Source organism: Somniosus microcephalus, chromosome 26, assembly GCF_052327205.1.
Source record: "Somniosus microcephalus isolate GS21.2 chromosome 26, FLI_Smic_1.0, whole genome shotgun sequence".
Taxonomy (NCBI): Eukaryota; Metazoa; Chordata; class Chondrichthyes; order Squaliformes; family Somniosidae; genus Somniosus; species Somniosus microcephalus.
Genome location: NC_141012.1, coordinates 271,449 through 286,575, shown reverse-complemented (window position 1 = coordinate 286,575; position 15,127 = coordinate 271,449). Strand labels below are relative to the sequence as shown.

The following is a 15,127-nucleotide window of genomic DNA, read 5'->3' as shown; positions in this document are numbered from 1 at the left end:
AGGAGTGGGAGAGTGGGAGTGAGTGGAGAGTGGAGAGGAGAGTGGAGTGGAGGAGTGGGAGAGTGGAGGAGTGGGAGAGTGGAGGAGTGGAGGAGTGGAGGAGTGGGAGGAGTGAGGAGTGGGAGAGTGGAGGAGTGTGAGAGTGGAGGAGTGGGAGAGTGGAGGAGTGGGGAGAGTGGAGGAGTGGAGAGGTGGGAGAGTGGAGGAGTGGAGGAGTGGAGAGAGTGGAGGAGTGGAGGAGTGTAGGAGAGTGGAGGAATGGAGGAGTGGTGAGGAGTGAGAGGAGTGGAGGAGTGGAGGATTGGAGGAGTGGAGGAGTGGAGGAGTGGAGGAGTGTGGAGGAGTGGAGGATGTGGAGGAGTGAGTAGTGGAGGAGTGGAGAGTGGAGGAGTGGGAGATTGGAGGAGTGGGAGAGTGGAGGATGGAGGAGTGGGAGGAGTGGAGTAGTGGAGGAGTGGGAGTGAGGAGTGGGAGAGTGGAGGAGTGGGAGATTGGAGGAGTGGAGGAGTGAAGGAGTGGGAGAGTGGAGGAGTGGAGTAGTGGAGGAGTGGAGGAGTGGAGAGTGGAGGAGTGGAGAGTGGAGGAGTGAGGAGTGCGAGAGTGGAGGAGTGGAGTTGGAGGAGTGGAGAGTGAGGAGTGGAGAGTGGAGGTAGTGGGAGAGTGGAGGAGTGGAGGGAGTGGAGAGTGGAGGAGTGGGGGAGTGTGAGAGTGAGAGTGGGAGAGTGGAGGAGTGGAGAGTGGAGGAGTGGGAGAGTGGAGGAGTGGGAGAGTGGAGAGTGGGGGAGTGTGAGAGTGGAGAGTGTGAGAGTGGAGGAGTGGGAGAGTGGAGGAGTGGGAGAGTGGAGGCGTGGGGAGTGGAGGAGTGGAGGAGTGGAGGAGTGGAGGTGTGGGAGAGTGGAGGAGTGGAGAATTGAAGGAGTGGAGGAGTGGAGGAATGGAGGAGTGGGAGAGAGGAGGAGTGGAGGAGTGGGGGAGTGTAGGAGTGGGGGAGTGTGAGAGAGGAGGAGTGAAGAGTGAAGGAGTGGGGGAGTGGAGGAGTGGGTGAGTGGAGGAGTGGGGGAGTGGAGGAGTGGAGGATTGGGAGAGAGGAGGAGTGGAAGAGTGAAGGAGTGGGGGAGTGCAGGAGTGGGAGAGTGGAGGAGTGGAGGAGTGGGGGAGTGGAGGAGTGGAGGATTGGGAGAGAGGAGGAGTGGAGGAGTGGAGGTGTGGGAGAGTGGAGGAGTGGAGGAGTGGGGGAGTGGAGGAGTGGAGGATTGGTAGAGAGGAGGAGTGGAGGAGTGGAGAAGTGGGAGAGTTGGAGAGTGGAGGAGTGGGAGAGTGTGAGAGTGGAGGAGTGGAGGAGTGGGAGAGTGGAGGAATGGAGGAGTGGAGGAAGGAGGTGGAGAGTGGAGGAGTGGAGGAGTGGAGGAGTGGAGGAAGGGGAGAGTGGAGGAGTGGAGAGGAGTGGAGGTGTGGAGAGTGGAGGAGTGGAGGAGTGGAGAAGTGGGAGAGTGGGAGAGTGGAGGAGTGCAGGAGTAGGAGAGTGGAGGAGTGTCAGAGAGGGAGAGTGGGGGAGTGGATGAATGGAGGAGTGTGAGAGTGGAGGAGTGGAGGAGTGGAGGAGTGTAGGAGTGGAGAGTGGAGGAGTGGAGGAGTGGGAGAGTGGCGGAGAGTGGAGGAGTGGAGGAGTGGAGGAGTGGGAGAGTGGGAGAGTGGAGGAGTGTGAGAGTGGAGGAGTGGGAGAGTGGAGATGTGGAAGAGTGGAGGAGTGGAGGAGTGGGGGAGTGGAGGAGTAGGAGAGTGGGAGTGTGGAGGAGTGGAGGTTTGGGGGAGTGGAGGGAGTGGAGGAGTGGAGAAGTGGGAGAGTGGAGGAGTGTGAGAGTGGAGGAGTGGAGGAGTGGAGGAGTGGGAGAGTGGAGGAGTGGAAGAGTAGGAGAGTGGAGGAGTGGAGAAGTGAATGAGTGGCGGAGTGGAGGAGTGGAGGAAGGGGAGAGTGGAGGAGTGTGAGAGTGGAGGAGTGGAGGAGTAGGAGAGTGGAGGAGTGGAGAAGTGAAGGAGTGGAGGAGTGGAGGAGTGGAGGAAGGGGAGAGTGGAGGAGTGGGAGAGTGGAGGAGTGGGAGAGAGTGGGAGAGTGTGTGAGTGGAAGAGTGGAGGAGTGGAGGAGTGGAGGAGTGGAGGTGTGGAGGAGTGGGAGAGTGGAGGAGTGTGAGGGTGGAGGAGTGGCAGAGTGAGGAGTGGAAGAGTGGAGGAGTGGGGAGTGGAGAGTGGAGGAGTGAGTGGGAGAGTGGGAGAGTGGGAGAGTGGGAGAGTGGAGGAGTGGGAGAGTGGGGGAGTGGAGGAGTGGAAGAGTGGGAGAGTGGGAGAGTGGAGGAGTGGAGGAGTGGGGGAGTGGAGGAGTGGGAGAGTGGAGAAGTGGGAGAGTGGGGAGTGTGAGAGTGGAGGAGTGGAGGAGTGGAGGAGTGGCGGAGTGGAGAGTGGAGGAGTGTGAGAGTGGAGGAGTGGAGGAGTGGAGGAGTGGAGGAGTGGGAGAGTGGAGGAGTGTGAGAGTGGGGGAGTGGAGGAGTTGGAGAGTGGAGGAGTGGATAAGTGAAGGAGTGGAGGAGTGGAGGAGTGGAGGAAGGGGAGAGTGGAGGAGTGGAAGAGTGGAGGAGTGGAGGAGTGGGAGAGTGGAGGAGTGTGAGAGTGGAGGAGTGGAGGAGTAGGAGAGTGGAGGAGTGGAGAAGTGAAGGAGTGGAAGAGTGGAGAAGGGGGAGTGTGGAAGAGTGGGAGAGTGGAGGAGTGGAGGAGTGGGAGAGTGGAGGAGTGGGAGAGTGGGAGAGTGTGTGAGTGGAGGAGTGGAGGAGTGGAGGAGTGGAGGAGTGGAGGAGTGGGAGAGTGGAGGAGTGGAGAGTGGAGGAGTGGAGGAGTGGGGAGAGTGGGAGTGGGAGAGTGGGAGAGTGTGTGAGTGAGGAGTGAGAGGAGTGGGAGGAGTGGAGGAGTGGAGGAGTGGAGGAGTGGGAGAGTGGAGGAGTGGGGAGATTGGAGGAGTGGAGGAGTGAAGTAGTGGGAGAGTGGAGGTATGGGAGAGTGGAGAGTGGCGGATGGAGGAGTGGAGAGTGGGTGAGTGGGAGAGTGGAGAAGTGGGAGAGTGGAGGGGTGGGAGAGTGGAGGAGTGGAGGAGTGGAGGGGTGGGAGAGTGGAGGTGTGGGAGAGTGGAGGAATGGAGGAGTGGAGGAGTGGGAGAGTGGAGGAGTGGGAGAGTGGAGGAATGAAGGAGTGGAGGAGTGGGAGAGTGGAGGAATGGAGGAGTGGAGAATGTGGGAGTGTGGGAGTGTGGAGGAGTGGAGAGTGTAGGAGTGGGAGAGTGGAGGAGTGGGAGAGTGGAGGAATGGAGGAGTGGAGGAGTGAGAGGAGTGGAGAAATGTGGGAGTGTGGGAGTGTGGAGGAGTGGAGGAGTGAGGAGTGTAGAGTGGAGAGTCGGAGGAGAGTGTAGGAGTGGGAGAGTATCGAAAGCGGGGTAGGAGGAAAAACATATGATGTAATTAAATCAATGTATACAAACAACAAATGTGCAGTTAAAATTGGAGACAAACAAACAAAATACTTCCCACAGGGACGGGGGGTGACGCAGGGCTCGCCAATCTCACCGACACTCTTTAATATTTACATAAATGAATTGGCAAAACTACTTGAACAATCTACAGCACCCGGCCTCACCCTATATGAATCCAAGGTTAAATTCCTCCTCTCTGCAGACGACCTGGTTCTGCTGTCACCAACTATGGAGGGTCTACAGCAGAACCTAGGTCTGCTGGATTCGTACTGCCAGACTTGGGCCCTGACAATAAATCCCAAAAAAAACCAAAGTCCTTGTGTTCCAGCAAAGATCCAGACATCAGGGACCCAAAATAAATTTCACACTAGGAACAACCAAAATTGAACAAACCACTAACTACACATACTTGGGCTTCAAATCCAGTTCTACGGGAAATTTCAAACTGGCTGTGAATGAACTGAAAGAGAAAACAAGAAGGGCTATGCCATTAAAAAATCAATCCAAATAGAAATCCCAATTAGCATTTGGCTCAAAATTTTCAAATCAGTCGTTGAACCAATTGCACTCTATGGCAGTGAGGTGTGGGGACCGCTAACACAACAAGAATTTGCAAAATGGGACAAACACCCAATTGAGATCCTACATGCAGAATTCTGTAAAAGTATCCTCCGGACTCAAAGGAAAACCGTAAACAATGCATGCAGGGCAGAACTAGGCCAATATCCACTAATAATCACTATCCAAAAAAGAGCCACCAAATTTTGGAAACACCTAGAAATGAGCAACCCCCAATGCTACCATTACGAAGCCCTGAAATGCCAAGAGAGGACCATAAAGAAGAATACCCTCAGTCAACTAGTCCTGGGACTCAGTGAAGTAACTAATAACACTACTAACAATAACCAGCCCCAGGACAGTGACAGTGTAACACAAAGAATTCGACCCAACACAATCGTCGCTAAGCAAAAGGAAAAATATCTGTCATATTGGGCAGAAACAACAAAAACCCAAAGCAAACTCAATTGCTACTTGGCCCTAAACAGACAGTACAACATAGGTGATTACCTGACCATAGTAAAGGATAGCAAACTGAGAAAAACCTTGACAATGTACAGACTTAGTGAACATAGCCTGGCCATCGAAAAAGGTAGACACAGGCAAACCCGGCTACCAAGAGAGGACAGGATATGCTCTCACTGCAGTCAGGGAGTGGTGGAGACAGAGATGCACTTCCTCACAGCTTGTAGAAAATATCAGGGCATAAGGGAGAATTTCTACCCAAAATTCACAAAAATATGCCAAGAATTCAGAAATTTGAACGACGACCAAAAACTCCCATAACTACTAGGGGAAGAGAGAAATTGCGTAACACTAGCGGCACTCTATGTTACAGCTTGCCATAAACAGAGGGACAACCTCTAAATATAAGAAAAGAGTATATATACATTATATGAAAGTATATTTATACACTCAGGGATATATCTGTTTATACACTGTATGGATAGATCTGTATTTTTGTGAACAAACATGAATGTTTTCCGATGCTTTGGCAACATAAGATGTAACTTGTCAAGCCAATAAAGCGATTTGAATTGAATTGAATTGAATTGAGAGTGGAGGACTGGGGGAGTGGGAGAGTGGAGGAGTGTAGGAGTGTAGCAGTGGGAGAGTGGAGGAGTGGAGGAGTGGGGGAGTGGGGGAGTGGAGGAGTGGAGTGGAGGAGTGGAGGAGTGGGAGAGTGGGAGAGTGGAGAAGTGGGAGAGTGGAGGAGCGGAGGAGTGGGAGAGTGGCGGAGAGTGGAGGAGTGGAGGAGTGGAGGAGTGGGAGAGTGGAGGAGTGGGAGAATGGAGGAGTGGAGGATTGGGAGAGTGGAGGAGTGTGAGAGTGGAGGAGTGGAGGAGTAGGAGAGTGGAGGAGTGGAGGAGTGAAGGAGTGAAGGAGTGGAGGAGTGGAGGAGTGGAGGAGTGGGAGAGTGTGAGAGTGGAGGAGTGGAGGAGTGGAGGAGTGGGAGAGTGGAGGAGTGGAGGAGTCGAGGAGTGGAGGTGTGGAGTGGAGGAGTGGAGGTGTGGGAGCGTGGAGGAGTGGAGGAGTGGGAGAGTGGGAGAGTGTGGGAGTGGAGGAGTGGAGGTGTGGGAGCGTGGAGGAGTGGGAGATTGGAGGAGTGGAAGAGTGGAGGAGTGTGAGAGTGGAGGAGTGGGAGAGTGGAGGAGTGGAGGAAGGGGAGAGGGGAGGAGTGGGAGATTGGGAAAGTGGGAGATTGGAGGAGTGGAGGAGTGGAGGAGCGTGGGAGTGTAGAGGAGTGGAGGAGTGGAGGAGTGGAGGAGTGCAGAAGTGGGAGAGAGGAGGAGTGGGGGAGTGGAGGAGTGGAGGAGTGGAGAAGTGGGAGAGTGGAGGAGTGGAGGAGTGGGAGAGTGGAGGAGTGGGAAAGTGGAGGAGTGGAGGAGTGTGAGAGTGTAGGAGTGGGAGAGTGGAGGAGTGGGAGAGTGGAGGAGTGTGAGAGTGGAGGAGTGTGAGAGTGGAGGAGTGTGAGAGTGGCGGAGTGGGAGAGTGGAGGAGTGGGAGAGTGGAGGAGTGGAGGAGTGGAGGAGTGGGAGAGTGGAGGAGTGGAGGAGTGGGAGAGTGGAGGAGTGTGAGAGTGAAGGAGTGGAGGAGTGTAGGAGTGGGAGAGTGGGAAAGTGGGAGAGTGGAGGAGTGGTGGAGTAGAGGAGTGGAGGAGTGGAGGAGTGGAGGAGTGGAGAAGTGGGTGAGTGGAGGAGTGGAGGAGTGGGAGAGTGGAGGAGTGTGAGAGTGGAGGAGTGGGAGAGTGGAGGAGTGGAGGAGTGAAGAAGTGGAGGAGTGGGAGAGTGGATGATTATGAGAGTGGAGGAGTGGAGGAGTAGGAGAGTGGAGGAGTGGAGAAGTGGGAGAGTGGAGGAGTGGTGGAGTGGAGGAGTGGAGGAGTGGGAGAGTGGAGGAGTGGGAGAGTGGAGGAGTGTGAGAGTGGAGGAGTGTGAGAGTGGAGGAGTGGACGAGTGTAGGAGTGGGAGAGTGGAGGAGTGGGAGAGTGGGAAAGTGGGAGATTGGAGGAGTGGAGGAGTGGAGGAGTGGAGAAGTGGGAGATTGGAGGAGTGGAGGAGTGGGAGAGTGGAGGAGTGGAGGAGTGGAGAAGTGGAGGAGTGGAGGAGTGGGAGAGTGGAGGAGTGTGAGAGTGAAGGAGTGGACGAGTGTAGGAGTGGGAGAGTGGAGGAGTGGGAGAGTGGGAAAGTGGGAGATTGGAGGAGTGGAGGAGTGGAGGAGTGGAGAAGTGGAGAAGTGGGTGAGTGGAGGAGTGGAGGAGTGGGAGAGTGGAGGAGTGTGAGAGTGGAGGAGTGGGAGAGTGGAGGAGTGAAGAAGTGGAGGAGTGGGAGAGTGGAGGATTATGAGCGTGGAGGAGTGGAGGAGTGGAGAAGTGGGTGAGTGGAGGAGTGGAGGAGTGGGAGAGTGGAGGAGTGAAGAAGTGGAGGAGTGGGAGAGTGGAGGATTATGAGAGTGGAGGAGTGGAGGAGTAGGAGAGTGGAGGAGTGGAGAAGTGAAGGAGTGAAGGAGTGGAGGAGTGGAGGAGTGGGAGAGTGGAGGAGTGTGAGAGTGGAGGAGTGGAGGAGTGGGAGAGTGGAGGAGTGGAGAAGTGAAGGAGTGAAGGAGTGGAGGAGTGGATGTGTGGGAGAGTGGAGGAGTGTGAGAGCGGAGGAGTGGAGGAGTGTGAGAGTGGAGGAGTGGAGGAGTGGGAGAGTGGAGGAGTGGAGAAGTGAAGGAGTGAAGGAGTGGAGGAGTGGAGGTGTGGGAGAGTGGAGGAGTGTGAGAGCGGAGGAGTGGAGGAGTGGGAGAGTGGAGGAGTGGAGAAGTGGGAGAGTGGAGGAGTGGGAGAGTGGAGGAGTGGGAGAGTGGAGGAGTGGAGGAGTGGAGGAGTGGAGGTGTGGAGGAGTGGGAGAGTGGAGGAGTGGAGGAGTGGGAGAGTGGAGGAGTGGAGGAGTGGGAGAGTGTGAGAGTGGAGGAGTGGAGGAGTGGAGGAGTGGGAGAGTGGAGGAGTGGAGGAGTGGGAGAGTGGAGGAGTGGGAGAATGGAGGAGTGGAGGAGTGGGAGAGTGTGAGAGTGGAGGAGTGGAGGAGTGGAGGAGTGGGAGAGTGGAGGAGTGGAGGAGTGGGAGAGTGGAGGAGTGGGAGAATGGAGGAGTGGAGGATTGGGAGAGTGGAGGAGTGTGAGAGTGGAGGAGTGGAGGAGTAGGAGAGTGGAGGAGTGGAGGAGTGAAGGAGTGAAGGAGTGGAGGAGTGGAGGAGTGGAGGAGTGGGAGAGTGTGAGAGTGGAGGAGTGGAGGAGTGGAGGAGTGGGAGAGTGGAGGAGTGGAGGAGTCGAGGAGTCGAGGTGTGGAGTGGAGGAGTGGAGGTGTGGGAGCGTGGAGGAGTGGAGGAGTGGGAGAGTGGGAGAGTGTGGGAGTGGAGGAGTGGAGGTGTGGGAGCGTGGAGGAGTGGGAGATTGGAGGAGTGGAAGAGTGGAGGAGTGTGAGAGTGGAGGAGTGGGAGAGTGGAGGAGTGGAGGAAGGGGAGAGGGGAGGAGTGGGAGATTGGGAAAGTGGGAGATTGGAGGAGTGGAGGAGTGGAGGAGCGTGGGAGTGTAGAGGAGTGGAGGAGTGGAGGAGTGGAGGAGTGCAGAAGTGGGAGAGTGGAGGAGTGGGGGAGTGGAGGAGTGGAGGAGTGGAGAAGTGGGAGAGTGGAGGAGTGGAGGAGTGGGAGAGTGGAGGAGTGGGATAGTGGAGGAGTGGAGGAGTGTGAGAGTGTAGGAGTGGGAGAGTGGAGGAGTGGGAGAGTGGAGGAGTGTGAGAGTGGAGGAGTGTGAGAGTGGAGGAGTGTGAGAGTGGAGGAGTGTGAGAGTGGCGGAGTGGGAGAGTGGAGGAGTGGGAGAGTGGAGGAGTGGAGGAGTGGAGGAGTGGGAGAGTGGAGGAGTGGAGGAGTGGGAGAGTGGAGGAGTGTGAGAGTGAAGGAGTGGAGGAGTGTAGGAGTGGGGGAGTGGAGGAGTGGGAGAGTGGGAAAGTGGGAGAGTGGAGGAGTGGTGGAGTAGAGGAGTGGAGGAGTGGAGGAGTGGAGAAGTGGGTGAGTGGAGGAGTGGAGGAGTGGGAGAGTGGAGGAGTGTGAGAGTGGAGGAGTGGGAGAGTGGAGGAGTGGAGGAGTGAAGAAGTGGAGGAGTGGGAGAGTGGATGATTATGAGAGTGGAGGAGTGGAGGAGTAGGAGAGTGGAGGAGTGGAGAAGTGGGAGAGTGGAGGAGTGGTGGAGTGGAGGAGTGGAGGAGTGGGAGAGTGGAGGAGTGGGAGAGTGGAGGAGTGTGAGAGTGGAGGAGTGTGAGAGTGGAGGAGTGGACGAGTGTAGGAGTGGGAGAGTGGAGGAGTGGGAGAGTGGGAAAGTGGGAGATTGGAGGAGTGGAGGAGTGGAGGAGTGGAGAAGTGGGAGATTGGAGGAGTGGAGGAGCGGGAGAGTGGAGGAGTGGAGGAGTGGAGAAGTGGAGGAGTGGAGGAGTGGGAGAGTGGAGGAGTGTGAGAGTGAAGGAGTGGACGAGTGTAGGAGTGGGAGAGTGGAGGAGTGGGAGAGTGGGAAAGTGGGAGATTGGAGGAGTGGAGGAGTGGAGGAGTGGAGAAGTGGAGAAGTGGGTGAGTGGAGGAGTGGAGGAGTGGGAGAGTGGAGGAGTGTGAGAGTGGAGGAGTGGGAGAGTGGAGGAGTGAAGAAGTGGAGGAGTGGGAGAGTGGAGGATTATGAGCGTGGAGGAGTGGAGGAGTGGAGAAGTGGGTGAGTGGAGGATTATGAGAGTGGAGGAGTGGAGGAGTGGGAGAGTGGAGGAGTGAAGAAGTGGAGGAGTGGGAGAGTGGAGGATTATGAGAGTGGAGGAGTGGAGGAGTAGGAGAGTGGAGGAGTGGAGAAGTGAAGGAGTGAAGGAGTGGAGGAGTGGAGGAGTGGGAGAGTGGAGGAGTGTGAGAGTGGAGGAGTGGAGGAGTGGGAGAGTGGAGGAGTGGAGAAGTGAAGGAGTGAAGGAGTGGAGGAGTGGATGTGTGGGAGAGTGGAGGAGTGTGAGAGCGGAGGAGTGGAGGAGTGTGAGAGTGGAGGAGTGGAGGAGTGGGAGAGTGGAGGAGTGGAGAAGTGAAGGAGTGAAGGAGTGGAGGAGTGGAGGTGTGGGAGAGTGGAGGAGTGTGAGAGCGGAGGAGTGGAGGAGTGGGAGAGTGGAGGAGTGGAGAAGTGGGAGAGTGGAGGAGTGGGTGAGTGGAGGAGTGGGAGAGTGGAGGAGTGGAGGAGTGGAGGTGTGGAGGAGTGGGAGAGTGGAGGAGTGGAGGAGTGGGAGAGTGGAGGAGTGGAGGAGTGGGAGAGTGTGAGAGTGGAGGAGTGGAGGAGTGGAGGAGTGGGAGAGTGGAGGAGTGGAGGAGTGGGAGAGTGGAGGAGTGGAGGAGTGGGAGAGTGGAGGAGTGGAGGAGTGGGAGAGTGTGAGAGTGGAGGAGTGGAGGAGTGGAGCAGTGGGAGAGTGGAGGAGTGGAGGAGTGGGAGAGTGTGAGAGTGGAGGAGTGGAGGAGTGGAGGAGTGGGAGAGTGGAGGAGTGGAGGAGTGGGAGAGTGGAGGAGTGGAGGAGTGGGAGAGTGGAGGAGTGGAGGAGTGGGAGAGTGTGAGAGTGGAGGAGTGGAGGAGTGGAGCAGTGGGAGAGTGGAGGAGTGGAGGAGTGGGAGAGTGGAGGAGTGGAGGAGTGGGAGAGTGTGAGAGTGGAGGAGTGAAGGAGTGGAGGAGTGGGAGAGTGGAGGAGTGGAGGAGTGGGAGAGTGGAGGAGTGGGAGAGTGGAGGAGTGGAGGAGTGGGAGAGTGGAGGAGTGGAGGAGTGGGAGAGTGTGAGAGTGGAGGAGTGGAGGAGTGGAGGAGTGGGAGAGTGGAGGAGTGGGAGAGTGGAGGAGTGGAGGTGTGGGGGAGTGGAGGAGTGGAGGAGTGTAGGAGTGGGAGAGTGGAGGGTGGAGGAGTGGGAGAGTGGAGGAGTGGGAGAGTGGAGGAGTTGGGTGGGTGGGAGAGTGGAGGAGTGGGAGGGTGGAGGAGTGGAGGAGTGGAGGAGTGGAGGAGTGGAGGTGTGGAGAAGTAGGAGAGTGGAGGAGTGGGAAATGGAGGAGTGGAGGAGTGGAGGAGTGAAGGAGTGGAGGAGTGGAGAAGTGGGAGAGTGTTGAGAGTGGAGGAGTGGAGGAGTGGAGGAGTGTAGGAGTGGGAGAGTGGAGGAGTGGAGGAGTGGGAGAGTGTGAGAGTGGAGGAGTGGAGGAGTGGAGGAGTGGAGGAGTGGAGGAGTGGGAGAGTGGAGGAGTGGAGGTGTGGGAGAGTGGAGGAGTGGGAGAGTGGAGGAGTAGAGGAGTGGGAAGTGGAGGAGTGGAGGAGTGGGAGAGTGGAGGAGTGCAGAGTGGAGGAGTGGAGGAGTGGAGGAGTGGGAGGGTGGAGAAGTGGGAGGGTGGAGGAGTGGAGGGTGGAGGAGTGGAGGTGTGGGAGAGTGGAGGAGTGGAGGAGTGGAGGAGTGGGAGGGTGGAGGAGTGGAGGAGTGTGGGAGTGGGAGAGTGGAGGAGTGGAGGAGTGGGAGAGTGGAGGAGTGCGAGAGTGGAGGAGTGGAGGAGTGGAGGAGTGGAGGAGCGGAGGAGTGGGAGAGTGGAGGAGTCGAGGTGTGGGAGAGTGGAGGAGTGGGAGAGGGGAGGAGTGGGAGGGTGGAGGAGTGGAGGAGTGGAGGAGTGGGAGGGTGGAGGAGTGGAGGAGTGGAGGAGTGGGAGGGTGGAGGAGTGGAGGAGTGTGGGAGTGTCGGAGAGTGGGAGAGTGGAGGATTGGAGGAGTGGAGCAGTGGAGGATTGGAGGACTGGGAGAGTGGAGGAGTGAGACAGTGGAGGAGTGGAGGAGTGTGAGAGTGGAAGAGAGGGAGAGTGGAGGAGGGGGAGAGTGGAGGAGTGGAGGAGTGGGAGAGTGGAAGAGAGGGAGAGTGGAGGAGAGGGAGAGCGGAGGAGAGGAGGATTGGGAGAGTGGAGGAGTGGGAGAGTGGAGGAGTGGGAGAGTGGAGGAGAGGGAGAGTGGAGGAGAGGGAGAGTGGAGGAGAGGGAGAGTGGAGGAGTGGAGGAGTGGGAGAGTGGGAGAGTGGGAGAGTGGTGAAGTGGGAGAGTGGAGGAGAGGGAGAGTGGAGGAGAGGGAGAGTGGAGGATTGGAGGATTGGGAGAGTGGAGGAGTGGGAGAGTGGAGGAGTGGGAGAGTGGAGGAGTGGGAGAGTGGAGGAGTGGGAGAGTGGAGGAGTGGGAGAGTGGAGGAGTGGGAGAGTGGAGGAGTGGGAGAGTGGAGGAGTGGGAGAGTGGAGGAGTGGGAGAGTGGAGGAGTGGGAGAGTGGAGGAGTGGGAGAGTGTAGGAGTGGGAGAGCGGAGGAGTGGGAGAGTGGAGGAGTGGAGGAGTGGAGGAGAGGGAGAGTGGAGGAGAGGGAGAGTGGAGGAGAGGGAGAGTGGAGGAGTGGAGGAGTGGGAGAGTGGGAGAGTGGGAGAGTGGAGGAGTGGAGGAGTGGAGGAGAGGGAGAGTGGAGGAGAGGGAGAGTGGAGGAGTGGAGGAGTGGGAGAGTGGGAGAGTGGGAGAGTGGAGGAGAGGGAGAGTGGAGGAGTGGGAGAGTGGAGGAGTGGAAGAGTGGAGGAGTGGGAGAGTGGAGGAGTGGAGGAGTGGAGGAGTGGGAGAGTGGAGGAGTGGGAGAGTGGAGGAGTGGGAGAGTGGAGGAGTGGGAGAGTGGAGGAGTGGAGGAGTGGAGGAGTGGAGGAGAGGAGAGTGGAGGAGTGGGAGAGTGGAGGAGTGGGAGATTGGAGGAGTGGGAGAGCGGAGGAGTGGGAGAGCGGAGGAGTGGGAGAGCGGAGGAGTGGGAGAGTGGAGGAGAGGGAGAGTGGAGGAGTGGAGGAGTGGGAGAGTGGGAGAGTGGAGGAGTGGGAGAGTGGAGGAGTGGGAGAGTGGAGGAGTGAAGGAGTGGAGGAGTGGGAGAGTGGAGGAGTGGGAGAGTGGAGGAGTGGGAGAGTGGAGGAGTTGGAGAGTGGAGGAGTGGGAGAGTGGAGGAGTGGGAGAGTGGAGGAGTGGAGGAGTGGAGGAGTGGGAGAGTGGAGGAGTGGGAGAGTGGGAGAGTGGAGGAGTGGGAGAGTGGAGGAGTGGGAGAGTGGAGGAGTGGAGGAGTGGAGGAGTGGAGGAGTGGGAGAGTGGAGGAGTGGGAGAGTGGAGGAGTGGGAGAGTGGAGGAGTGGAGGAGTGGAGGAGTGGAGGAGAGGGAGAGTGGAGGAGTGGGAGAGTGGAGGAGTGGGAGATTGGAGGAGTGGGAGAGCGGAGGAGTGGGAGAGCGGAGGAGTGGGAGAGCGGAGGAGTGGGAGAGTGGAGGAGAGGGAGAGTGGAGGAGTGGAGGAGTGGGAGAGTGGGAGAGTGGAGGAGTGGGAGAGTGGAGGAGTGGGAGAGTGGAGGAGTGAAGGAGTGGAGGAGTGGGAGAGTGGAGGAGTGGGAGAGTGGAGGAGTGGGAGAGTGGAGGAGTTGGAGAGTGGAGGAGTGGGAGGGTGGAGGAGTGGGAGAGTGGAGGAGTGGAGGAGTGGAGGAGTGGGAGAGTGGAGGAGTGGGAGAGTGGGAGAGTGGAGGAGTGGGAGAGTGGAGGAGTGGGAGAGTGGAGGAGTGGGAGAGTGGAGGAGTGGGAGAGTGGAGGAGTGGGAGAGTGGAGGAGTGGAGGAGTGGAGGAGTGGGAGAGTGGAGGAGTGGGGGAGTGGAGGAGTGGGAGAGTGGAGGAGTGGAGGAGTGGAGGAGTGGGAGAGTGGAGGAGTGGGAGGGTGGAGGAGTGGGAGGTGGAGGAGTGGGAGAGTGAAGGAGTGGGAGAGTGGAGGAGTGGAGGAGTGGGGGAGTGGAGGAGTGGGAGAGTGGAGGAGTGGAGGAGTGGAGGAGTGGGAGAGTGGAGGAGTGGAGGAGTGGGAGAGTGGAGGAGTGGAGGAGTGGAGGAGTGGGAGAGTGGGAGGAGTGGAGGAGTGGGAGGGTGGAGGAGTGCCTGGGGTCCGGGTGTGCAGGATTGCAGGAGGGCTGATCCAGGCCTCACGGCGAGAGCCTTGTCCAGCCCTTCCCAAAAGCCAGAGCCGCACAACATGTCCCCGGAACCCAATCCCGCCAGTTACAATGTGCTGGCTGAGTCTTACTATTTTACAGCGGGAGTCGGCCGGCAGGATTTAATAAATAGCCCGGGTGTCATTTCTGGTGCAGTGGGTGAGTTTCCAGCTCACCTCTCTAGCCCCCCTCCTCCACCCATCCCAGAGTTATGATTGGAGCTCTGGTCCTGACTGAATTTGAGGAGCAAATTCCAGAGTAACAAATGATGACTGAAAGATACCAGTAACCATAAACACTGGGGAATTATGGGCCAATTGAAGTACTTTCCATGTAAGACCTTCCAAAATTAATACTTTCTGTTCATAAACCTCCAAATCAAGAACTTTTCTTAGGGAATAGAGTATACCTACCCATCCGGAGGGAATGTGGGAATTCAGAACTTTTCCTTAAAGACAACAGCACCAGCAATATCAAGAAATGCAGCATTTTCCGTCCTTCCTCATGGAGATTGTTACTTGCTCTGGCTGACCCCAGCCACCTGGTACAAGGAAGAAATGAAGCTTTGAAAAAACAATCTTTCCAATTTTCTTCCTGTATCGCTTTCTCCTGAAAGTGAAGACTTTAGTGTGACATGGTTTCAGTAGAGCTGGCAGTTATTATGCTACCCCAGCAAACTTAGAGAGTGGGTGTCAGTTTACCTAATCGACTTTTGAGACATCACAACACAGCACAACATGATTCTTAATTACTGTGATATCCGAGTGGTAAGGTCAGAAACTGAGAGAAGTGTGATATAAGGAAGAAAACCCAACTGTTTAATTACTCGGTGTAGCAGAGAAACATCTCTTACAGGCTGCAAGCAAAACACACAATTCTAACTGCAAGATGGAAGATTCACCTCTGAGTCATACCCATAATGCAATGCCACATTACCGTATAAACTGGTGTACCAGGACATTGACTACATGACCCATTACCTTAAATACTGGTGAATAGGAACACTTACTCTTTGGCTCCATCTGGTGGATAACTTAAACATTACATCCCAGATTACTATAATTACTTACCTCAACAAATCTGGAGCCCTCCAGCAAATACCATAACATTGAGGGCACCTGCCCAGTGAGCCAATAGGAAGCCTCAATAAGTAACATTATGCCAATGTCACATTTTGGGATTTTTGATCATTTATTTTCATGGAAAAAAATTGGGAATGACTTATGTTTAAGTGTTGTGTGTTAAAACAAAGTGAATTCACACCGGTTTAAAAAGCCACAGGCTGAAGCCACTGAGATGAGGCTGGGGTTGATGTGTTAATGAGACAACTAGCCTCACTGTTTTCCACAATGACCAGGAGACATTAAGTAATTCGTTATTTAATCTCAGATGGCCTACAATTATCTATTCATGTGAGCCCAGAATGTAGTAGCAGCTGAGAATATACTCTTGGGAAAGAGGGTAGTGTGGCGGTACCACCGGGTGTCCCTTACATATATAATGTACATAATTCACTTTAACCTAACTGTATG

General features: G+C 56.4%; 1 protein-coding gene across 1 annotated transcript in view; it reads right to left on the bottom strand.

Moving 5' to 3' along the window:
- LOC147100180 (glutamate receptor ionotropic, kainate 4-like) overlaps positions 1–15,127 on the bottom strand; it is a 336,084-nt gene that overhangs the window by 253,992 nt on the left and 66,965 nt on the right. Inside the window, exon 2 of the mRNA XM_085967594.1 lies at positions 14,009–14,136. Coding sequence (XP_085823720.1) covers positions 14,009–14,084 — 76 coding nt within the window. The 5' untranslated portion in view covers positions 14,085–14,136. The remainder of the gene's footprint in view (positions 1–14,008; positions 14,137–15,127) is intronic.